Source organism: Heteronotia binoei, chromosome 6 (genome assembly GCF_032191835.1).
Source record: "Heteronotia binoei isolate CCM8104 ecotype False Entrance Well chromosome 6, APGP_CSIRO_Hbin_v1, whole genome shotgun sequence".
NCBI classification, from domain to species: Eukaryota; Metazoa; Chordata; class Lepidosauria; order Squamata; family Gekkonidae; genus Heteronotia; species Heteronotia binoei.
The window spans coordinates 41,298,257-41,319,804 of NC_083228.1; the positions used below are offsets into that span (position 1 = coordinate 41,298,257).

The 21,548-nt window shown below is 43.3% G+C and overlaps 1 protein-coding gene across 1 annotated transcript in view; it reads left to right on the plus strand.

The window, feature by feature from the left end:
• Positions 1–3,326: 3,326 nt before the first annotated feature.
• Positions 3,327–21,548, plus strand: part of DNTT (DNA nucleotidylexotransferase) — a 165,612-nt gene continuing 147,390 nt past the window's right edge. The window contains exons 1-2 of the mRNA XM_060240826.1: positions 3,327–3,604; positions 18,027–18,198. Of these exons, the coding sequence (XP_060096809.1) occupies positions 3,417–3,604; positions 18,027–18,198 (360 nt within the window). The 5' untranslated portion in view covers positions 3,327–3,416. The remainder of the gene's footprint in view (positions 3,605–18,026; positions 18,199–21,548) is intronic.

The following is a 21,548-nucleotide window of genomic DNA, read 5'->3' on the forward strand; positions in this document are numbered from 1 at the left end:
AGTGAGGAGTAAGATATTGCATATGATATTGTGACTCAGATAACGGAAAGCTTTGTAGCAGCAGCTTCGCTTTGGACTGGCCTTTTGCCAGCCCCGATGGCTGTTGTTTGTGGTGACCAAGGGAAAGTGTGTGTGCTAAAATTCCAATTAGATATTTGCTAATTTCTCAATATATAAACCAACCCATCTCTTTTCTCTTTTTTATCTGAATATATGAAATTAGTGCACCAAGTTGCCTAGAATATAACACAGAGTAGATAACTTATAGTAGAGGGCCACATGGGAGAGCCACGTTCAAATCTACTCTGTGGGGTGATCTTGAACCAGTCATGTTCTGTCAGCCTAATGTATTTCACACAGTTGCTCTGAGGATTAAATGTAGGAAGAGAGAACCATGCCTAACATCCTAAAGGCAAGATAAAAGGTAATAGACAGATAGCACATAGATGTATCTAGGGCTTTTTTTTGTAGAAAAAGCACATCAGGAACTGGTTTGCATATTAGGCCACACCCTTAATGTCACCATTGTCTCACATGGGGCTTTTTGGGTAGAAAGAGCCCAGCAGAAACTCATTTACATATTAGGGCACACCTGCTGATGCCAAGCCAGCCGGAACTGGGTTCCAGTGCGTTCCCGCTCAAAAAAAGTCCTGGATGTATCATTGCTATGAGGCATCGGGCTTTTTGCTGTTAATCGTTGTTCCTATTTATTGTTTTGTTTTTGATGGTTTTCTGATGTAAGCCACCTTGCACCCATTTTTGGGGTAGGAAAGGAAAGGTCCCCTGTGCAAGCACCAGTCGCTTTCGACTCTGGGGTGACGCTGCTTTCACAACGTTTTCACGGCAGACTTTTTACGGGGTGGTTTGCCATTGCCTTCCCCAGTCATCTACACTTTCCCCCCAGCAAGCTGGGTACTCATTTTACCGACCTCGGAAGGATGGAAGGCTGAGTCATCCTCAAGCCAGCTACCTGAACCCAGCTTCCACCGGAGATCGAACTCAGGTCGTGAGCAGACTGCAGTACTACAGCTTTAACATTCTGTACCATGGGGTAGGGCAGGGTATAAATCAAATACATGAAATGAAACAAAATCATTATGTTGAAGAAAGAATATTACAAAATGAAGGTTCTGATAGGTTTTGTTTTTTAAAAAATCTGTTTATTGCTTACAGCTTATCTGCTTAGTTTCCACTGATAGTGGGATGAGAATATTAAAAGGACACTGAAAGAATATTTGGCCATTTTCCATGATCATAGCAGATGTATGGTGGTAGTTCTTGGCTTGTGGACCAGTGGCACCCACGACAGAGCAAAACATGATGTGCCAGGGTGGAACTACACGTTAGCTTTGCAAATGCTTGTTCTCAAGCCTGTGTTTGCTAAGAACATGAATGAAAGAAAGAAGGGAGATTTGCAGGGAGAAGTAGCATGAGGGATGGGAGACACCCGGGTGTCTTCTGACTTTCCCCAGCCAATGCCTTTTAATGGTAAGTTTCTCCCCTCCAGCCAGGCCTACATCTGGGTTTGGAACCTGGCTGAGGAAAAATGCTAAAAAAACTCCCTGGGAAGGCATTTGCAAGCAGAATAAAAACTACAAACCCTTCTATCCTTGTACCATACAGTTCTGTACTCATTGACTGTAAATATAGTGAATAGGTTGTGTGATATGCTCAAAACAGCTTTGGAAGACTCAAAATAAATCTAAGGAGGAATTTCCTTGGGACTACTATCAGTTACACTTTTAAAATTGCAAAAAATATTTTGCGTAAATGCACAAAAAAAGCCTCACCTACTGGCCTGGTAAGTCCATGATCTAGTTCTTGATTAAAAATGGTGCCATACCTGTCAACTCTGATGTAGTTACTATCTATACCAGGGGTGGCCAAACTGCAGCTCGGGAGTCACATGCGGCTCTTTCACTCATATTATGTGGTTCTCAAAGCCTCCACCATCCCATCATTCAACTTGGAGAAAGCATTTCTCTCTTTAAATCACGTCTCCAAGCCAAACCAGCTGGTGGCTTAGCTAATGCATTTAAAGTTACAGTTGCTTTCTTTCCATCGTTCCCTCCCTTATCTATTTGCCTTCCTTCCTTCCTTCCTTCCTTCCTTCCTTCCTTCCTTCCTTCCTTCCTTCCTTCCTTCCTTCCTTCCTTCCTTCCTTCCTTCCTTCCTTCCTTCCTTCCTTCCTTCCTTCCTTCTCTTGCGGCTCTCAAAAAGCTGACATTCATGTCTTGTGACTCTCAGACATCTTACATTTATTCTATATGGCTCTTATATTAAGCAAGTTTGGCCACCCTTGACCTATACTTAGTTTTAAGAGTGGTTCTAGATGACATTGGTAATGATCTGCAATTGTTTCTCCATTATTCACAAAGTTTTTCTAGGAGGAGAACTTTGCATCTTTTGTTGTTGTTCTGGAATAGAAGCACTGTTTTTGTGGCATGGGCATTCTTTGCGGCATTTCCTGTTCATCGCAATTTCCTGGCCTTTCACCGCCAAACTATGCAGTAGCACCTGCTGCACATGTGTGTGTGTGTGTAAAGTCCTTGGTACTACAGTATCATTAAGAATTAGCACCATTTCTTAACCATCTGATTTCCAAGGTGAAAATTTGAGAGCTTGGAGCTTTTGACTAGACTGAAATTTGAATGCAGCCTTCTTCTTGAGGGGAGGGGGTTGCACCAATTGCTTCCTGGGAACTGGACACAGGTTTAGAGGATTTACTGATTAATTGTCATACGGGGATGGTGGGGTAGTAATACGATTCCATAAAGTAATAACGCAAATCAGATTTTTTAAAAAGGTCATGAAGAGATATCTTAGCAGATGTCAGTAACTGCTGGCAGGGAGTAGAGTTATGGCCAACATAAAAATGTCACATCTGTATAGATGGGAAATTCTGGAAGATGAATTATTTTAGTGACAGAACATTCACTGATGTGGATCCTGCACTGTTTATTCCATGTGCAGTTAAAGGCATAATAGAAACCACTGAGCAGTACAAAAGTGTAATATGGAACCACCCTGAATGAAATAAAACCAGTAGTTTTATTGTCCATATGGAGAGAAAATCCAGAAACAAACTCTAAAGTTATCTGAAATTCTGTGACTATTTTTTCCCTGTTAGTTTTTTTTCCAGGTAGAATTAAGAGAAATGACAGCTTCAGTTTTTCTGCTTGTCAGACTTGGAGAAAGTTTGCAAAAGGCATTTTGAGTCATGACAGGGTTGAAAAGCAATTGATCTGTTTACTCTGTGTAGCTTTGTTTCTGACTTGGAAAGAAAAACAGAGCAAAATGACATCATGGGATGGTGGCAACCAAAAACTGTCTTTGAGCTGATGTTTTCCTGAGTGAAGTTCAGGTTTCAGCCAACAGCAACAGAAAGTGCCTGTTGTGCCACGGATAAGATCCAAATGACAGATGTTCTTCCCAAGAGGAAAAAGCAGAGAGGGATGCAATTTTCAGCACCTACAAACAGCTACAAAATACAGTTCAATGACATTGTCATTTTTATTCTGGAGAAGAAAATGGGAGTGACCAGGCGTATGTTCCTGATGGACCTAGCAAGAAGAAAAGGCTTCAGAGTCGAAAACGAGCTCAGGTATGGGGGTGGATGGGTGGGAGAAATCATGCATTGTATTTTGTGTTTTGTTATGTGTAGACGAAGTCTAAAAGCTTTCTCGTGGAATGCTAATGCACACTAATAATCCTTGATTATTGCTTTGTACAAGTTATTTTCTGTATTCAGAAAATTCAAAAAAGGTCCAGGAAGGTAACAGGAATGAGATTTAATTTCGTTCATTCTGCAAGCCTAGAATAAGTGGGATATTTGTGAGAAAGTTCAGTTAGCATTTCTCTTTATTGTTCGCTTCTTTTCAAACATATGAATATTCACTATGTGGACCATGTATTCTGATGGTCAATTTCCACAGGGAATTCACAGGGAATGAGAGTGTGGGGTCAAATGTGATTTGTGTGTTCTTCTCTGTTGTCACATGTGCTGTTCCTGCTTCAGATAAGACTGGGGCACACATGTAAAAGGACTGTCTTCCCATGATGTTTTCACCAAATACAAATGGTCTGTACGGAGGTTTTTTGGCTTGTTGCAAAAGACCATATGACCATAGGTTGTTCCCCAATGTTTAGTTCTGTCCTTGGTCCATTTCTGTTGGTGTTAGAAATGAAGGGGGAACATTGAAGCTCCTATTGTACGTATGGCTCCTAGGGTTGCCAGTCCCCAGTTGGGAGCAGGGGGCCTCCTGATTTCGATGCCCTCCCCCCACTTCAGGGTTATCAGAAAGTGGGATAGGAATGTCTGCTGAGCATTCATACCCTATGGAAACTGATCACCATAGGGTATAATGGAAAATTGATCCATGGGTATCTGGGGCTTGGTGCCCCCCCCTGTTTTTCTGAGGCAGAGGCACCAACTTTTCAGCATAGCATCTGGTGCCTCACCTCAAAATCCTTCACAAGTTTCAAAAAGTTTTGGATCAGGGGGTCCAATTCTATGAGCCCCAAAAGAAGGTGCTCCATCCCCCAGTATTTCCGATTTATATATTTTTATTGGTTTAGAAAAATAGGGGGAAAAGGGGAGGGTGAAAAGGGAAATAAAAAAGATAAGCTATTACATATCTGCACTACGTAGTATACATATAAAAGCAAAGAGAACGCTGAACGTTCTAATCACAAAATAGTTACAAACCATGGCTGAAAACATCAACATACATACAGTTATAAGATTTAAAAAAGTATATCTTGAGAATATTCTAATTGGGTTATCTTATGTAACTTCCTCCTACAAATGTACATCCCCCAGTATTTCCAATTGACAGAAGGCATTTAAAAGGAATGTGATTCCTTAAAATATGATGGCCTTCGGAATTCAATTGTGCTTGTCACAGCCTTGCTCCTGGCTCCACCCCCAAAGTCCCCAGATATTTTGTGAGTTGAACCGACCCTACATATGACATGGCCCAACCCAGAGCAGGAACAGCACACGTGGCAAGAGATAACACACAAATCATGCATTACCCCATGCTGTCATGCCCCATACTCTCATTTTATGCATTCTATTTTATGCATTTTATCTGCATTTTAAGCCACCTTTAGATCCATAAGGTAGAAGGTGGCTGCTAAATGTTTTAAATGAATAAATAAATCAGTAATACCTTGTGAACTCCAGCTCTTGGCAAGAGAGGTGAATATGCAAATCATATATGACTGTGGTGAGGTTTACAGTTTGAGTGCCCCACCCTGTGAAGTCATGGAAATCATCCCTCAGTTAAATGTATCCTTGGACTAATTTTTTTCCATCACAAATCAATGTTTATTGAAATTTTGAGGAAAAGCCCCCTTTCCGAACATCTTACCAGCCCGGTTGCCAGGGCACCTGGAGAAGTACCGTATTTTTCGGACCATAAGACGCACTCCCCCCCCCAAAAAAGTGGGGGGGAAGTGCGTGCGTCTTATGGAGCAAATACCGTACTTTAAAAAAGGAGACAAGGCAGGGGGGAGGGGGCCTGCAGCCCCCCGGAGACAGGTGCCGGGATCGCTCCCTCCACCCCCACCGCAAACCCAGCACTTCGCAGGTGCTGGCAGGACACGTGACCCTTGAGCAGCGGAGGGGGCGGTGTGCTTCCCCCGCGCCTGAGTGCCTGGCTGGGAGACAAATGCCAAGATCGCTCCCTCCACCCCCACCGCAAACACAGTGCTTCGTGGGCGCCAGTGGGACACGTGGCTCTTGAGCAGCGGAGGGGGCGGCGTGCATCCCCCGCGCCTGCATGCCTGGCTCCGGCTGTGTGGCCCCCGGCCGAGGCAGCCCAAAGGCTGCAATGGCGCCCGCATCCCCGACGGCTGTGCTGGGAGGCGCGGGCAGCGGAAGATGGCCGTTTTCACACGTAGATGAAGGTGCGTCTTATGGTCCGGTGCGTCTAATGGTCCGAAAAATACGGTAACTCACACACGTCTGGCCAGAGAGTGTGGGTAAACCTATCCAGGAACATAAGGGACTTATGCAGTACAAGCAGCCATAACGCCACAAAAGGCACTCTAGACCGGTACAAGAGTGCCTACCAGCAGCATGAACGTCTTCTCATCGTTCTGTGTATCAGCCATAGAGTGGAAGAGACTGCGCCGCCAGGAGCTATCCAGGTGAACGGTTATGAAGTTCTGACCATGGAATCCACCATGGAGGGCTAACACCACACGTAGCCATCTTCCCAACAGGCTTGACTCCAGTTCATCCCAGCAGAAGGCTCACGTACACAGCAGATGTCACCTTTGGCCTACAAGCAACCTACCCACCCCAGGAGTGGTTAATAGTCCAACTGCCACTTTCTTTGTTTAACGGAACTCTAGACAAAGACTGATGCCTAGAAGAAGACAGAAGAAGAGGAAGACCATCTTCAGCCAGAGCCAAGTTCCTTTGTACATGCTGGGTGTTACCTAGGCCACAATTAGACTCTCTATTGTCACCCTTTCAGATAAGTTCCCTAATCTTAAAGTGTTCCCCATTCAGTAGTCATTTCTATTCTTCTTTCCAACTGTCACTTTGGAGTCACCCCCTGGTCCGTTTCAACCTGAAAGTTCTCTCAGGTATACAAGATCCAGGTCAGTCCATTGGTCAAGAGCAAGCACCCAATTAGGTGCCACCAATGAACTTTCTATTGGCTACTGCAGTAGTCCAGTCCTTATGGTAACTGCAGAGCCTCCCCTTTCTCCTCCCTCGTACCTCCCATTCCCTGAGGGCTCAAGAGAGTCCTTATAATCTGTGGACTAGCTACCCACAGGTGTGCTTCTATCAGTATCCCAACCTCTGCTGCACAGATCCATCCCCGATTCTAAGGCCAAGTTTCGGGTCCCTTCTCCCATTTCATCGCTTGTCGCCATTGGAGCCTTCCTTGAAGACAATGATAGGTAAATATCACCCTGTTGTCTACCCATGTGTTCCTCTGTCTGTCTGTCTGTCTGTCTGTCTGTCTGTCTGTCTGTCTGTCTGTCTGTCTGTCTGTCTGTCTGTCTGTCTGTCTGTCTGTCTGTCTGTCTGTCTGTCTGTCTGTCTGTCTATCTATCTATCTATCTATCTATCTATCTATCTATCTATCTATCTATCTATCTATCTATCTATCTATCTATCTATCTATCTATCTATCTATCTATCCTAGGACTGAATGTGTGTTTTGATGAGTATTTTAGCTTGTATGGAGGCCTATATTTTTCCCAATAAATTATAATTGCTTTTACTAAATTAGAGTCCCTAATATTTTAAGCATTGCTTTCTGGACGTGTATCTTGTATACATTGGTAAAAGATCCCTAGTGAGCCAAGTGCCAACATAATAATTCCCCAACCTCATTGTGAGGGCATTTCGGCTTACAAAATGACATTGCTTTTACAATACTGTATCTTAGTTTTTACCAATACAACAAATAAGCATCACCACAAATTTTAAAATAAATCATATTTTTGTATACAGGATTAGAAGGTATGATTTCTTCTTGCTTTAGATATGTAATGACTGGATACCGTGTTGCTATGACTAGACTAACCCTCTTGTCTTCTAAAAGAAACTGTTCTACCTAATGTTATCACTTAGGGATGCCAGCCCCAACATGTTACCTACGGATTCCTTGTCCCCAGACTACAGAGATCAATTCCCCTAAAGAAAAGGGATGTTTGGAGAGTGGACCATATGGCATTGTACCCTGCTGAGGTCCCTGTCCTTCCCAGGCTCCATCCCTAAATCTCCAGGAGTTTTCCAACCTGGATCTGGCAACCCTACTTTCCAACCCCACCAGTAGTCAGGGTGAACCTGGCAACCCTATTAACATTACCAGTTTGGTGTAGAGAGCCAGTTTGTTGTATTGCTTAAGTGCGCAGGCTCTTATTGGGAGAACTGGGTTTGATTCCCCACTCCTCCACATGCGCCTGCTGTTGTGGCCTTGAGTCAGTCACAATTCTTACAGAGCTGTTCCTCTCAAGAGCACTTTCTTTTAGAGCTGTCTCAGCTCCACATACCTCATAGGGAATCTGTTGTGGGGAGGGACAGGGAAAGGAAACTGTAAACTGCTCTGAGACTCCTTCAGGTAGTGAAGGGCGTGGTATAAATCCAATCTCCTTCTCCTCCTCCTCCTTTGGAGATAAATAAATTTTCTAGTTCTCAGTGTTATGAGCATACCTATGGTTTTAGTAACTCAATCTAACATTTTGTGATCACTTCAAAGTGTGTAAGTCAACTGTCAGTCCCATCAGTGGATATAAAAGGTAAAGGTAGTCCCCTGTGCAAGCACCAAGTCGTTACTGACCCATGGGGTGACATCACATCATGACGTTTTCATGGCAGACTTTTTACGGGGTGATTTGCCATTGCCTTCCCCAGTCATCTACACACTTTCCCCCCCAGCAAACTGGGTACTCATTTTACCAACCTCGGAAGGATGGAAGGCTGAGTCAACCTTAAGCTGGCTACCTGAATCCAGTTTCCACCAGGATTGAACTAAGATCATGAGCAGAGCTTGGACTGCAGCACTGCAGCTTACCACTCTGCACCATGGGGCTCCTCATATAGCAGCCTTAAAAAGCAGAGAGCTGTATGGAGCTGCCTATTAGGATGAAGGGGAAAAAACTCTGTAGAAGAGCATTGAGTATCAGTGTTCACACTGTGCTTCTTTACCTATAAAGAGCTGCTGGATTGGTGATGAGCAGACCCACAACCAGTGTGAGGACAGTACAGGTGGTGTCTCCTATCAATTTTGCAGTGCCCCCATAGATTTTTCTGCCCCCTCCTATCTCCGCCTTTATTCTCTCTCCATGGATACCTCATGGCTCATGTGGAACTTCTCTCACTTGCTGCCATGGAACGGCTGGCCCACCCAGCTCAGTGCACCCTCTGGCAGTGGGCAGGCACACCCCAGTGGGCCCAGAGTGCCCATCTTCCCCATGGCAGGAGGCTGAGTGAAGTGAAGGCAAGGAGGAGTCAGCAGCTGCCAAGGGGGGGGGGGGAGGAGGTTCAGCATGGAGTTTGGAGGAAGCCGGCCCCTGTTACTATCCCCCTATCCAGGAGAGGCTCACATTGCAAATCCTGGGCTCCTTAGGGCCCCCACCACCTGACCAGAGGCAGACATGTAGGTTGGGCTTGCAGAGGGCTCAGGGCTTGCTTTGCATTGAGGGATGCAACCAGGTGGCAAGAGGCAGGCGGGGAAGGTGGCCAGTAAGAATCAGCCTCCAGATGCACTGCTGGGAGGTTTTGCTGGGTCCTACATTCTGTGAGTGACAAGAAGAAGACAGGACACCAGCTGAGCATGGGGGTGGGGGTGGGGAGGACAAGCAGGGAGTCAGAATGTTTTAGGACTGGGGGAAACAGAGACAGGAGGATAGAGGAGGTTCATAGAGTAGCTCCAGCATCCCACCCCATCCCTTTGGAGGATCCAGAGGGAATTCTCAGAGTCTGAGACTTCCAGAGATCTGCTCTGCTGGTGAATGATTTTTTATTTTAGTTTTGTGATGTCAGTCAGTGATGTGATGTCACAACTCCTCAGTCCTCCCCCCTCCCCCCAAAAAAATCCTGGCTGTGGGGCTTGTGTAAGAATTCTTCTTATAGATATAGAAACTTCTGATAAAGAGCGCCGAGTTTTAAAAAAGTAGAATAAGGGTTGTTGGGGAAATAAATATTATTCTGCATAGAATCTGGAGAGTTGCTTTGGGGTCACTGTAGCTATCAGAGTTAGACTGAGCAGTTTTCATAACATGCATTTTTCTGCTAGATGAGAGCCTATTGAACAACTTAAAGGAAATTAAATTCTGGTACTGACATTGAATCTTGACATCATAGTGCTACAGTGTATTAGGATGAGACCTTTCCTTGTGAATAAATGCTCTTGAAGACTAACTGTTATTTATGGAGCTGCCTATTAGATATTCATTATTTCATTGTTAGTTGTCATTGAAGAAGAAAGTAATGTGGCTTTCAGAAGGCAATTACTTTCATTTTTTTATGTACATTTTCTGGCGATGTTTGCCATTTGGATACAAAATTATGGAAAATATGAAGTGCTGAGTTTTAGCAAATGCTTAATGGTTTTAAAATGTACTTGATTTCTATGATTTTTAAAATGACAATGTTCATTGTTATGCAAAACTGTGAGAAACAATCACTGAGCTGGAAAATTCCCAGTTCAAGCCTAAGTTTAGCAATGAACTTATTTATGCCCTTGTTCTTTTCAGTCTTAGGTCCCTCTCTGTAGCTCTGATTAATCGTTTTGACCTGCCATGCAGAGCTGCAATAAGAATAATGTAGAATGTATATGAAGTGCTTTTTTACTAAACAAATACAACATATATGGCTGTATAAATTCTAAGTACCGGGCATGATGGGTCACCTGCTGGTTCAGTGATTATCCTGTTCATGGGTCGTGACCAGGAAGCCAGTGTTTTGCTTTTCAGAGACATCCAAATGGATTCAGTTGTATCTGTATGATTAGGCTGCTTTCTTGCATGATTAGGATTAGGGATGGGAATGAACTGGGAAAATGGAGGTTCATGAAGGTTCATGAGATCCCATGATCCACAAACCTCCATTAACCTTTTCATTTAATGAACCAGTTCGAGGTTTGTGGTTTGTGATGTGCTGTAGCTTGCAAAAGTAAATTAAAGGGTCTCCTTTAAATGGCTTTTGCGAGCCATTTAAGCCAAACAATGTTGGTGAGTCTCACAGTGGTGGTGCAACTTGCCAGAACCATTTAAAGGGATCCAGCTACCTGGGAGGTTTGTGAGGGTGGGATGGCACAAACCAAGCTTTGCAAGCCACAAACCAGAATCATTCATGATAATTTTGGTTTATAATTTGATTCATGACCATCCCTAATTAGGATGCTTCCTCGTGTGACTGTACCTCTCCCTATCAGTTTCTAGCAACTTCAGTTCTTGATAGGCAAATAAATCCATGTGATATTTTTTGAGGTAAGACTTACTACTCAGATGTCTCTTTCCGTCTTTGATGTAATCTGCCCATGAATCTAAATAATCTTGGGCTCGCTAAATGAATTAGATGTTTCTGACTGTGCAGGAACAAAAAGCAGGCAAGGCAATGCTTCTGATACTGGTAATCTAACAGGTGGATCAAAATGTACAGGTGAAAAGGGGAGCTGAACTACAAGCAATTATGTCTTTGACAAGTAACTCTCTTTAATGACCCAACTATGATCCAATGGATATGTACCTCTCATAATTAATAAGATGTATTCAAGTTTTTTTTTTTATTGAGGAAAGTGGATGAAGAGCTCACCTTATGTGCCACTGAGGAAGTTTGATCAAGATTAGTTTGCCTGGTGATTGTTTTTGTGTCAAAGTTCTCAGCATGCCTAAAGATTCTTCAAAGTGTATCTAATGTCCTTTAAAAAAAAGGAGCGAGCAGGACTGTGATATGCAACATAAACCATTGGTGTGAGTATGTGTGTTAGAGAGAGAGATTTCATGAATATCTTCACTCTCTGTGCTTTCTCAATTTTGCCCCATCAGTTGGGAGTCTTGAAAGACATTTTGTTTGAAAGGCTGAAAGACGTTAGGGAATCTGTACTTGTCCCAAAATGCATGGAGATTTTAGTGCATATCGTTGGAGCAGAAGTGGCAGCAAAAAGAGAGAGAAAGCAGAAGTGGCAGCACAAAGAGAGAGAGAGAGAGAGAGAGAGAGAGAGAGAGAGAGAGAGAGAGAGAGAGAATGTTTGTTTTCAGACCCAAGATATCCATATAACATGATACAGTTCAGTCAGTTTCTCTCATCTCTGCACTACAATTCTGGGGAGATAATACACAATTTTTATTATTAGAATCTGAAAGGAAATGAATTGGTTTCCAGACAATTTCCAGATTATCAACCAGAGCGTATAAAACTGTTTTCATTTGTTTATGTACCTGTTCCCTTTTAACTGCTTTGAAACCTTCTACTTTCATTACATTGTAGAATTCATTTCAGTTATCTCCTAGCCTAACTTTTGCTGAAGTTTGAAGAGACCCACTGTGTTCAAACAACTTTGCTTTTAGAGAGTGGACTGTTCAAAATAATAATTTTTGAAAAGCTGAGCAGAATTGTTTGATGACTTTTTCATTCCCTAATAATTGTGTGTTCTCTTCTAATTGCCATGGGGCTATGATCTATTTTAACATTTTTGATGTCTAATTTATATCTAATGCTTACAAATGTCTCCTAATTTCCCCCTTGCTATGAGAATAAGGGTTGTCAATCTCCAGGGATTGCAACTGGTCTCCAGGTGACAGAGATTGGTTCCCCTGAAGAAATGGCAATTTTAAAAGGTGAACTCTATGGCATTATATCCCATTGAAGTCCCTCCCCATCCCAAACCCCACCCTCCCCAGTCTCCACCCCCCAGATCTCCAGGTATTTCCCATCCCAGAGCTAGCAACCCCAGAGAATGTCCAGTTCTCTTGTGCTGATAATGATTCTCATCCAGATATCCTGAATTCATCACATGTGCTTTTATTTCTGGTGTGTCACTACCAATGTTCCTTCTAAGCTGCAGAGTCTTGTAAACAAAAATTCTACTTTGTGAGCTACTGGCATTAAATTTGTCAGCTACTGCAGGGGTGGCCAACGGAAGCTCTCCAGATGTTTTTTGCCTACAACTCCCATCAGCCCCAGCCATTGGCCATGCTGGCTGGGAATTATGGGAGTTGTAGGCAAAAAACATCTGGAGAGCTTCCGTTGGCCACCCCTGAGCTACTGCATAAATTAGTGTGCTCTGGGGTCATCCTTCCTGAGCTAAGGCCAAAATATGTGAGCTGGAGACTAAAAATCTATGAGCTAGATTATATTAATTCAGTTTAGAGGGAACGCAGGTCACTACTGGGTTGAAAGTAGTAAGTGCGAAGAAGCAGAAATCAGAAGCCAGCAATCATTCACTAGGAATCAGGAAACAATAGACAGGGCACTCTCGTTTCTTAAACGAACGTTCTGTTTGACTTGGAAGCTTTTGTAGTCAGGAAGTGTTAGTGCAGAGACTGCTGTATATGTTTTAGTTGGTACTCATATTAAAGTTGTTCAAAGTCATGCCTCATTCAGTTAATCTTTATCTAGCCGAAATCCACATGGATTTATGGCCTTCCAGTTTTTTAGCCCTGGTCTATCCTGTCATATTTATTTATCTGTTTAAATATTTATATGTCTACCTTTCTTCCAACCATATCAGGGCCCAAGGCAGGTAACAGTAAAATCAAATGCATTAAAATCTTATAAAGTATGTCTCTTTGTGTCTTTAGTGTTAGTCTGCTCATGAACCTAGATAATCTTGTGATCACTTTATGAATTAGATGCTTCCGACTGTGCACTGGACATATATAATCATGTAATTCTATGTGGCAGTGGGAAAAGTGAGGAAGAGCCTACTGGCTGGCTAGCAGGAAGTGCCTGGAGATTTCCAGAATCCTGGAATTCCACCTGACCTTGGACTACAGAGATAAAATGTCGGCTTTGGAGGGTGGACTTTATGGCATTATACCACCTCTCTTAAATCTTAGGCCCCACTTCCAAATTTCCAGGAATTTTCCAAGGCAGAGTTGCAACCCTTCTAACAGAAGCTGAATGAGATCTGGCTAGGCATGCATGAGCAGGTTCAGAGGTGCAAACTGAACAGCAAGAGCCAAAGGGCTCTTGTCTTTTGGCCCTTAGCCTGAGGAATGGTACAGCTACCAAAAAGGTTTGAGCATGGGATGTTACTAGGGTTGCCAAGTCCAATTCAAGAAATATCTGGGGACTTTGGGTGTGGAGCCAGGAGACATTAGGGGTGGAGCCAAGATCAAGGCTGTGACAAGCATAATTGAACTCCAAAGGGAGTTCTGGCCATCACATTTAAAGGGACGGCACACCTTTTCAATTCCTTCCTTCTATAGGAAATAATGAAGGATAGGGGTATCTTCTTTTGGGCTCATAGAATTGCCCCCCCCCCTAGTCCAATCTTTTTGAAACTTGGGAGGTATTTTGGGGAGAGGCACTAGATGCTATACTGAAAATTTGGTGCCTCTACCTTAAAAAGCAGCCCCCCCAGAGCCCCAGATACCCGCAGATCAATTCTCCATGATTTTCTATGGGAATAAATCTCCATAGGGAATAACAGAGTTCCCAGCAGACATTTCCCTCCCCTCACCCTGCTTTCTGATGACCCTGAAATGGGGGGAGGGCCTACAAACCGGGGGATCCCCTGCCCCCACCTGGGGATTGGCAACCCTAGCTGTTACAGAGCATGGTCTAGGCAATCAAGGTCAGAGTTTACATTTTTACACGTTTGCCCTGTGACTTGAAAACTCTACTGCAGTTGTGAGTTTCTGGTGGCAGCTCCATTTACAAGTGTTGCAGGGACCCAATTCAGACTGGTACTGTTGCACAAGGGGGGGGGACAGGAGCCCCTCTTCCCCCTGCACCACAGTAGGAACATGTCACTGCAGTATTGTTTCAAGTTGCAGGATAAACTCATATATAAAATGAGATATTTTGCTTGGCTTCAGCAGGCCCTTCCTGAAAGAAGAGAGCTGCCACACGTGATCAGGTTACCAGTAAATCACTGAAAAGAAATTGTGATATGAAAAATCCAGGTTCTGACATTCCATCCCATTATCTTAACATTCTGGCACATTCTAGCATGACCAAGAAATAGTACCAATGCCAGGGCTATATTGATTGCTGCTACTGAAAACCTCATCTGCACCTTAGAAAATGGAACAATCTGGAAAAATCAAGAAACATGTACATCCTGCTTCCTACTCCATATACTAATAAAATCAAGGGTAGATCTGCTAAGAGTTCCTGTAATATTCAGGTCCATTCTTCACACATATTCCCCTTTTCATAATGATGGACATCTTGCTAGTATTACAATGTAGCAAATCTGAAGGAAGTCACATTTTCTCTCTGTACCATTTACATGTTTGCCACTTAGTATGGAGCAATGGTGAAAACACATTCCCTTTTGTATTCATATATGTGTGTTTTTGAGATCTGGGAATTCCATGTTTTCCTATTATAAAATCCTCAGGCAGTGACCTAGGGATGGCAGCCTCTAGGTTAGACCTGAGGATCTCCAGGAACTAACAGCTCATCTTCAGACCACATAGACAAGTTACCCCAGATAAAATGGATGCTTTGGAGGTTGGACTCTGGCATTGTATCCCGCTGAGGTCCCTGTCCTCCCCAAGACCCACCCCCAAATCTCCTGGCACTTTCCAACCTGGAATTGGCAATTCTACCCTTCTACCCCCTGCTTGTTGCCTAGGGAGACCTGGAAACCCTACATATGCCTGATATTCATGAGCATAATGACCTCCCAAGAAATCATTCATTAACAATTTTTGACTGTATGAAAGCTTGTAAGAATCCCTTCCCCCCAGCAGTAGTTACTAAAATGACATTGCCAAAGAATACAGTTGATGTTCATTTCAATCAAACTTGACATGACCACCCCTTTGCAATGGATTTGTGTGTGCTGGCAGTAGAAACAGAGTGAAGGGAGAAGAGAAATTTGTTGCCACTGTTTCCTACTTCCAGTGAGGGAAGTGGAATGTGTTATTTTTGTTTTCATGTATCCGTTTTGAATTCGCTGCAATGCTAACCAGGACCATTTAACTGTACATTTCTTTTTTAAAAATTGTCAACAATATCAGGACATTCTCCATTTCTTACATGTTTTTGCCAGGAATATGATGCAGCTGCAAAGGTATCAGAGGAAACTGGGGCACAGTTAGCTAACCGCTGCTGTTGTGAGTACAGAAATGGCAAAGTTCCCAGATCTTCAGCTCTGTACAAATGCATTAAATATGCACATTTTATATAAAGGGATATAAACCACAGGAAGCAGAAGTTAAGCATCTCTAACTGAATGTTTTTTGAGACAGCAGTACAGAGCACAGCAGTTTAATTAAAGGGAAATCTAGCAGTGTGTTGGAAACAGAAATTATTGTATTGAATCCTATAATTCAAGTACGGCAATAGTAAAGTCTTACACGCTTCCCTTCTGCAATACGCTTGACTAGTACAATTTATAAAGTGACAAGAAAGATGAATTAGTTTTAGTACATTTTATATGAAACTGAAAACTAGCTTTCTTGGTTATACAGTGCTGGCATTGATATGAATGTAATATGCCAGATTAGATTTAGAAACTCCTGCAACACCACTGATATACCTGAAGATAAATGAAGGTCAACTGATTCCAAGAAGGTACATAGTTAAATTTATTACATAGCCATTGGCCATTACAAGTTAAAACAGCTTACAAATTTCTAAAAAGGTAGGGGTTTCTCCAAAAAGAGACAGAAAGAAGAGAGCAGAAAGAAATAGAGATACAACCAGAGAAGTGGACTTGAAGAGGGGGAAATATACAATGTACCTAAAGGATTAGGAGTAACATCTGATTACTTTGTTTCCCATGTTACAAATTCATTGTTCTTTCAGTTTTTCAAAAATGCTGTGTTGTACAATATTTTGGGTAATATTTTTGGGTTCTACCAACTATGCTGGTCTTGAAGTTCCCCAGCCCAGCCTGAGCTTCACTTTATACCTCATGCAGTTGTGCTCTGTTATTCTAGGGCAGCAGGAAAATGTTGCTTCAGTGTATATGGTACAACTCTGGTGAGCACCCGGAGAAATCAGTTTGAAGTTAGACATAGGCATGAACTGAACCATGAATCATGATTTGTGCGGGAATTGAGTTGATTCATGGTTTGTTCTGAACCAGTCTGGACCTTGGTGCTTCATTTGGTTCATTTTTGCAGTTCATTTTCCCAGACAGCCTGGTACTGATTCAATCAATTCCAAGCAACACTGGGGGTGGACTTCTGGGAGCCCTAGAAACACACACAATAGCTTGATTGGCAGCTCTGGGAGCCAATCATGGAGCTCCCATTCTGCAGCACAAAGCATTGTTGTGAGAGTTAAACTTTCCTGGGGGTTTGGGGGGCTATAACTTTGGGGGGCTATAACTCAGACATTCCAAATCTAATCTTCACCAAACTTGGAGGTTGGGTGGAGGAGAGCCTCCTGAAGACTCCCAGAGAGTTTTATACATCTTGAACCAAACAAACCAATGAAACACAAACCGGATCAGAAATTGAATGAATCATGAAATGAAATGAACCACCGTTTTCCCCACTTCATGCCCATTCTTAGTGGCAACCTTCAGACCAGAAGATAGGGACCATAGAGCCTTCATGGACCTGGGACAGTAACCCCTTGAAAGTTCATATCCTTGAGCCATAGACCTTGCAGGTAGGGGGACTGGATGTGGCACACCTCCTTTGAGCACTAAAGAAGGCTTGGCAAGGAAGAGCGTGAGCTGTGCTCACATGACAGCTCAAGGCTCTAAGCCAGAGTGGCCTCACCCATAAGATCAGGGATGCACGAAACAGAGGAGACCTGACTTTTCTGCATCCCACCAATTGCCTCTGCTGCCATTAGCTCTCGAATGGGTTTTTGGCCTGTGTGCACTGCAGTTGGAGCAATGAAAATAAAGTTGGCCCTTTGATCATCCCAGTTTATGGTGTTGGCTCTCCTTACTCCACAGACAAAGACTAGTGTGTTTGAAAATCAACAACAATGTGTTTCAGATGTACATTTTCAATAGCTATGTTTAAAAAGTACAAAAGGGTTATGGCAAAGTGGCCTTGCTTTAAATCTCGCAGGTTCCAAAGTATTATGAAGCTCTCTGTCATTGAATAGACACACTATTTATTCTCAGAGCTGTCAAGTAGTATTAGGGAGGCTCTTCATTACAGTAGTATGTGGGCAAGCCAAATGTTCTCCATGCTGTAGGCTCTGATGTGTAGAATGCGTCTCTTGAAGATGTTAATTGATACTGACCCTGAGTGTTGGAGAATGTTCTAAATACAATTTGAAAATGCCTTTGAAGATATTGTGATCAAATCACCTTCTATTCCTGTCAAATCACCTTCCATTCCTGTGATAGGTACAACCTGTTTCTTAGGAGGGAGGTAAAAACTTGTCTTTATGTTTCTTTTTCTAGTGATTCTGTCACCCACATTGTGGCAGAGAATAATTCTTGTGCTGAAACATTGCAATGGCTGCAAGTCCATGGGACAGAGGACAGCTCACGATTCAGGCTCCTTGACATCTCATGGTTGACAGCCTGTATGGAGGCTGGGAAGCCAGTGGATTCAGAGAAGTACCTGCTCCTGGTAAGCTGAGTATGCCCAATGTGAGAGCAACAGATGGAGCAACATGTTGCATAAACCAGATCACCTTTGTAATGAACAAATGGTTATGCCAGTTTGCTGGGGCTTAAATTGATCTAATGCTGACTTCAATGGAGCTAAATTGGCTTAAACTCAAGTACTTAACTTGTTTGTGAGTCACAGCCAAAATCACTATACATAAATTATATTCTGCCAAAACACAGCTTTGGAGTGACCTTTGAGAGAGGTATGAAGCAGTGACTGAGTGGGCCCTGGAGGGAACTTTGGCAGCCGTGGTTTTCTTCTATCCAGCAGCAGCGGCGGCCGTGTGGCAGGAGAGCTATGTGTGTGTTGAACTCCATCAAGCACACATGCTTTGTTTCTTTGAGTGGCTGCAGTGGCATGCCGAAAGCAAACCTAGACTGGCTTCCACACTTGGCATAAACATTTATGCCACTGCTTTGCCAAAGTAGAAATCTTCACCAATTGATTGGAAACTGAGGCTGCTGCAGTTTGAGAGAGAATTGTGTGCCAACCCTCAATCACTCTAGGCTAATTTGGATTGATTGCCTATGGCCCACTGAGTGTCTGCTCAATATTGTTAATGAATAAGGAGATGCAAACAAAATACAATCACATAGCAGAAAACAGTCCTGGCTATCACTTATGAACCCTTCAAAGCCTTGGCCCATCTTATTTGTGGGGCTACATCTAGGGATGGGTATGAACAGAACCATGAAGCAAAATTTGTCATGAATTTTTGCCCTGTTTGTGGTTCATGAACAAGCTTGTGACAGGCCTACCATCATGAACTTCTACAAACTTTTAAAGCAGTTCATAATTCATGGATAGAGCAGAAAGCAGGGCTTTAAAGGGACTCTGAGGCCCTTTAAAACCCTGCTTTCTGTTCCCTGCAAAAGCTGCAAAAACAGCTGAACAACAGGGAGGCACTCCCGGTCGTTCAGCTAGTTTGGGCTGTCTTGTGCAATCCCTTTAAACAGCTGCATGATGGAGAGGCACTCCCTGCCACTCAGCTGTTTCAGACTGTTGTCTTCAGTTTCCTTTACTTTAAGGGGACTGCACAAGGCAGCCTGAAACAGCTGAGAAGAGCAAGCTGCTCTCCCTTACTCCACTGTTTTTGGGGCTTTCATCATGTCCTGTTTAAAGGACCTATGGTCTTTTTCAACAGGGGTTACAAGGCCATGAACCACAAACTGGTTTGGTTTAATGTGTCATGTTAATACCTATGCTATGCTTCAGTTCTTTCTGGTGGTTCCAGACTTCTGAAATCCTAAAGCATTGGTTCTTGAATATCCCATTTGGTTGATTGTATTGACTCACTATGTGTAATCATCCTTGAGTCCCTATGAGAAAGGTGAACTATAAATAATGTAAATAAATACATTCACTATCAATAATGGGAGTATCTAACTTTGTGTTGGAAGTCTGTGCTATAGATCTTCATCAGGGCTTTGGTGTCTGGTGTTAAACTCTAATAGATGCCAAGTTTTACAGTACGTATCCAGGACTCATTGTTGTCAAGGTATGCTTAAAATTGCAATCTCTTGCTTTATTGTTTAGTGAAGGAAATTTTCTGCCGTAAACTAGTGGCTCTCAAACTTAAGCTACTGAACTGCTTTGATTTAAAATATTTTGCAGACCCTCTCCCCTCAAGAATCATGGGATGTGCAGGGCTTTTTTTGTAGCAGGAACTCCTTTGCATATTAGGCCACACACCCAATCCTGCAAGAGCTTACAGGGCTCTTAGTATAGGGCCTAGTGTAAACTCCAGGAGAACTGGCTACATCTGGGGTGTGTGGCCTAATATGCAAAGGAGTTCCTGCTACAAAAAAGCCCTGTGTGTAAGTATAGCCATGTAGGTTGTATGGGAATGCAGTGAGGAGAGAGAAGAGTATGAAATCAGCCTTCCTTTACAATGGTGTGGTATTTGCACATATTCCAACCCATATTGAACATTATGATATTATTGGTGGTTCATACACCATTAAGAATGTGCTGAAACCCACAAGACATGTGCCCATGTGCCCAGGAGGTTCATTCAGCATTTTCCAAAACAGCAGCCATGTGTGGTGGGTATAGAGAAAAATTGAATATGTAGCTCTACAGGTCTCTTGAAGATGGTGTACAGTAAGTTCTTAATATAAATTAGGGACAGTTCATGTACAGTATGTCACAAAAGTGAGTACATCCCCTCACATTTTGTAAATATTTAAGTATATCTTTTCATGTGACAACACTGAAGAAATGACACTTGGCTACAATGTAAAGTAGTGAGTCTACAGCTTGTATAAAGGTGTAAATGTGTTATCCCCTCAAAATTATGCAACACACAGCCATTAATGTCTGAACTGCTGGCAACAAAAGTGAGTACACCCCTAAGTGATAATGTCCAAATGGGGCCCAAAGTGTCAGTATTTTCCAGCACTGCCTTAACCCTTTTGGGCATAGGGTTCACCAGAGCTTCACAGGTTGCCACTGGAGTCCTCTTCCACTCCTCCATGATGGCATCATGTAGCTGGTGGATGTTAGAAACCTTTCATGCCTCCACCTTCCATTTCAGGATGCCCCACAGATGCTCAATAGGGTTTAGGTCTGGAGACATGCTTGGCCAGTCCATCACCTTTACCCTCAGCTTCTTTAGCAAGGCAGTGGTCGTTTTGGAGGTCTGTTTGGGGTCGTTATCATGTTGGAATACTGCCCTGCGACCCAGTCTCTGAAGGGAGGCGATCGTGCTCTGCTTCAGTATGTCACAGTACATGTTGGCATTCATGGTTCCTTCAATGAACTGTAGCTCCCTGGTGCCAGCAGCACTCATGCAGCCCCAGACAATGACATTCCCACCACCATGCTTGACTGTAGGCAAGACGCACTTGTCTTTGTACTCCTCACCTGGTTGCCATCACACACACTTGACACCATCTGAACCAAATAAGTTTATCTTGGTCTCATTGGACCACAGGACATGGTTCCAGAAATCCATGTCCTTAGTCTGCTTGTCTACAGCAAACCATTTGCGGGCTTTCTTGTGCATCATCTTTAGAAGAGGCTTCCTTCTGGGACAATAGCCCTGCAGACCAGTTTGATGCAGCGTGTGGCGTATGGTCTGAGCACTGACAGGCTGACCCCCACCCCCACCCCTTCACCTTCTGTAGCAATGCTGGCAGCACTCATACGTCTATTTCCCAAAACCAATCTGGATATGACGCTGAGCACAGGCACTCAACTTCTTTGGTTGACCATGGTGAGGCCTGTTCTGAGTGGAACCTGTTCTGTTAAACCACTGTATGGTCTTGGCCACCGTGCTGCAGCTCAGTTTCAGGGTCTTGGCAATC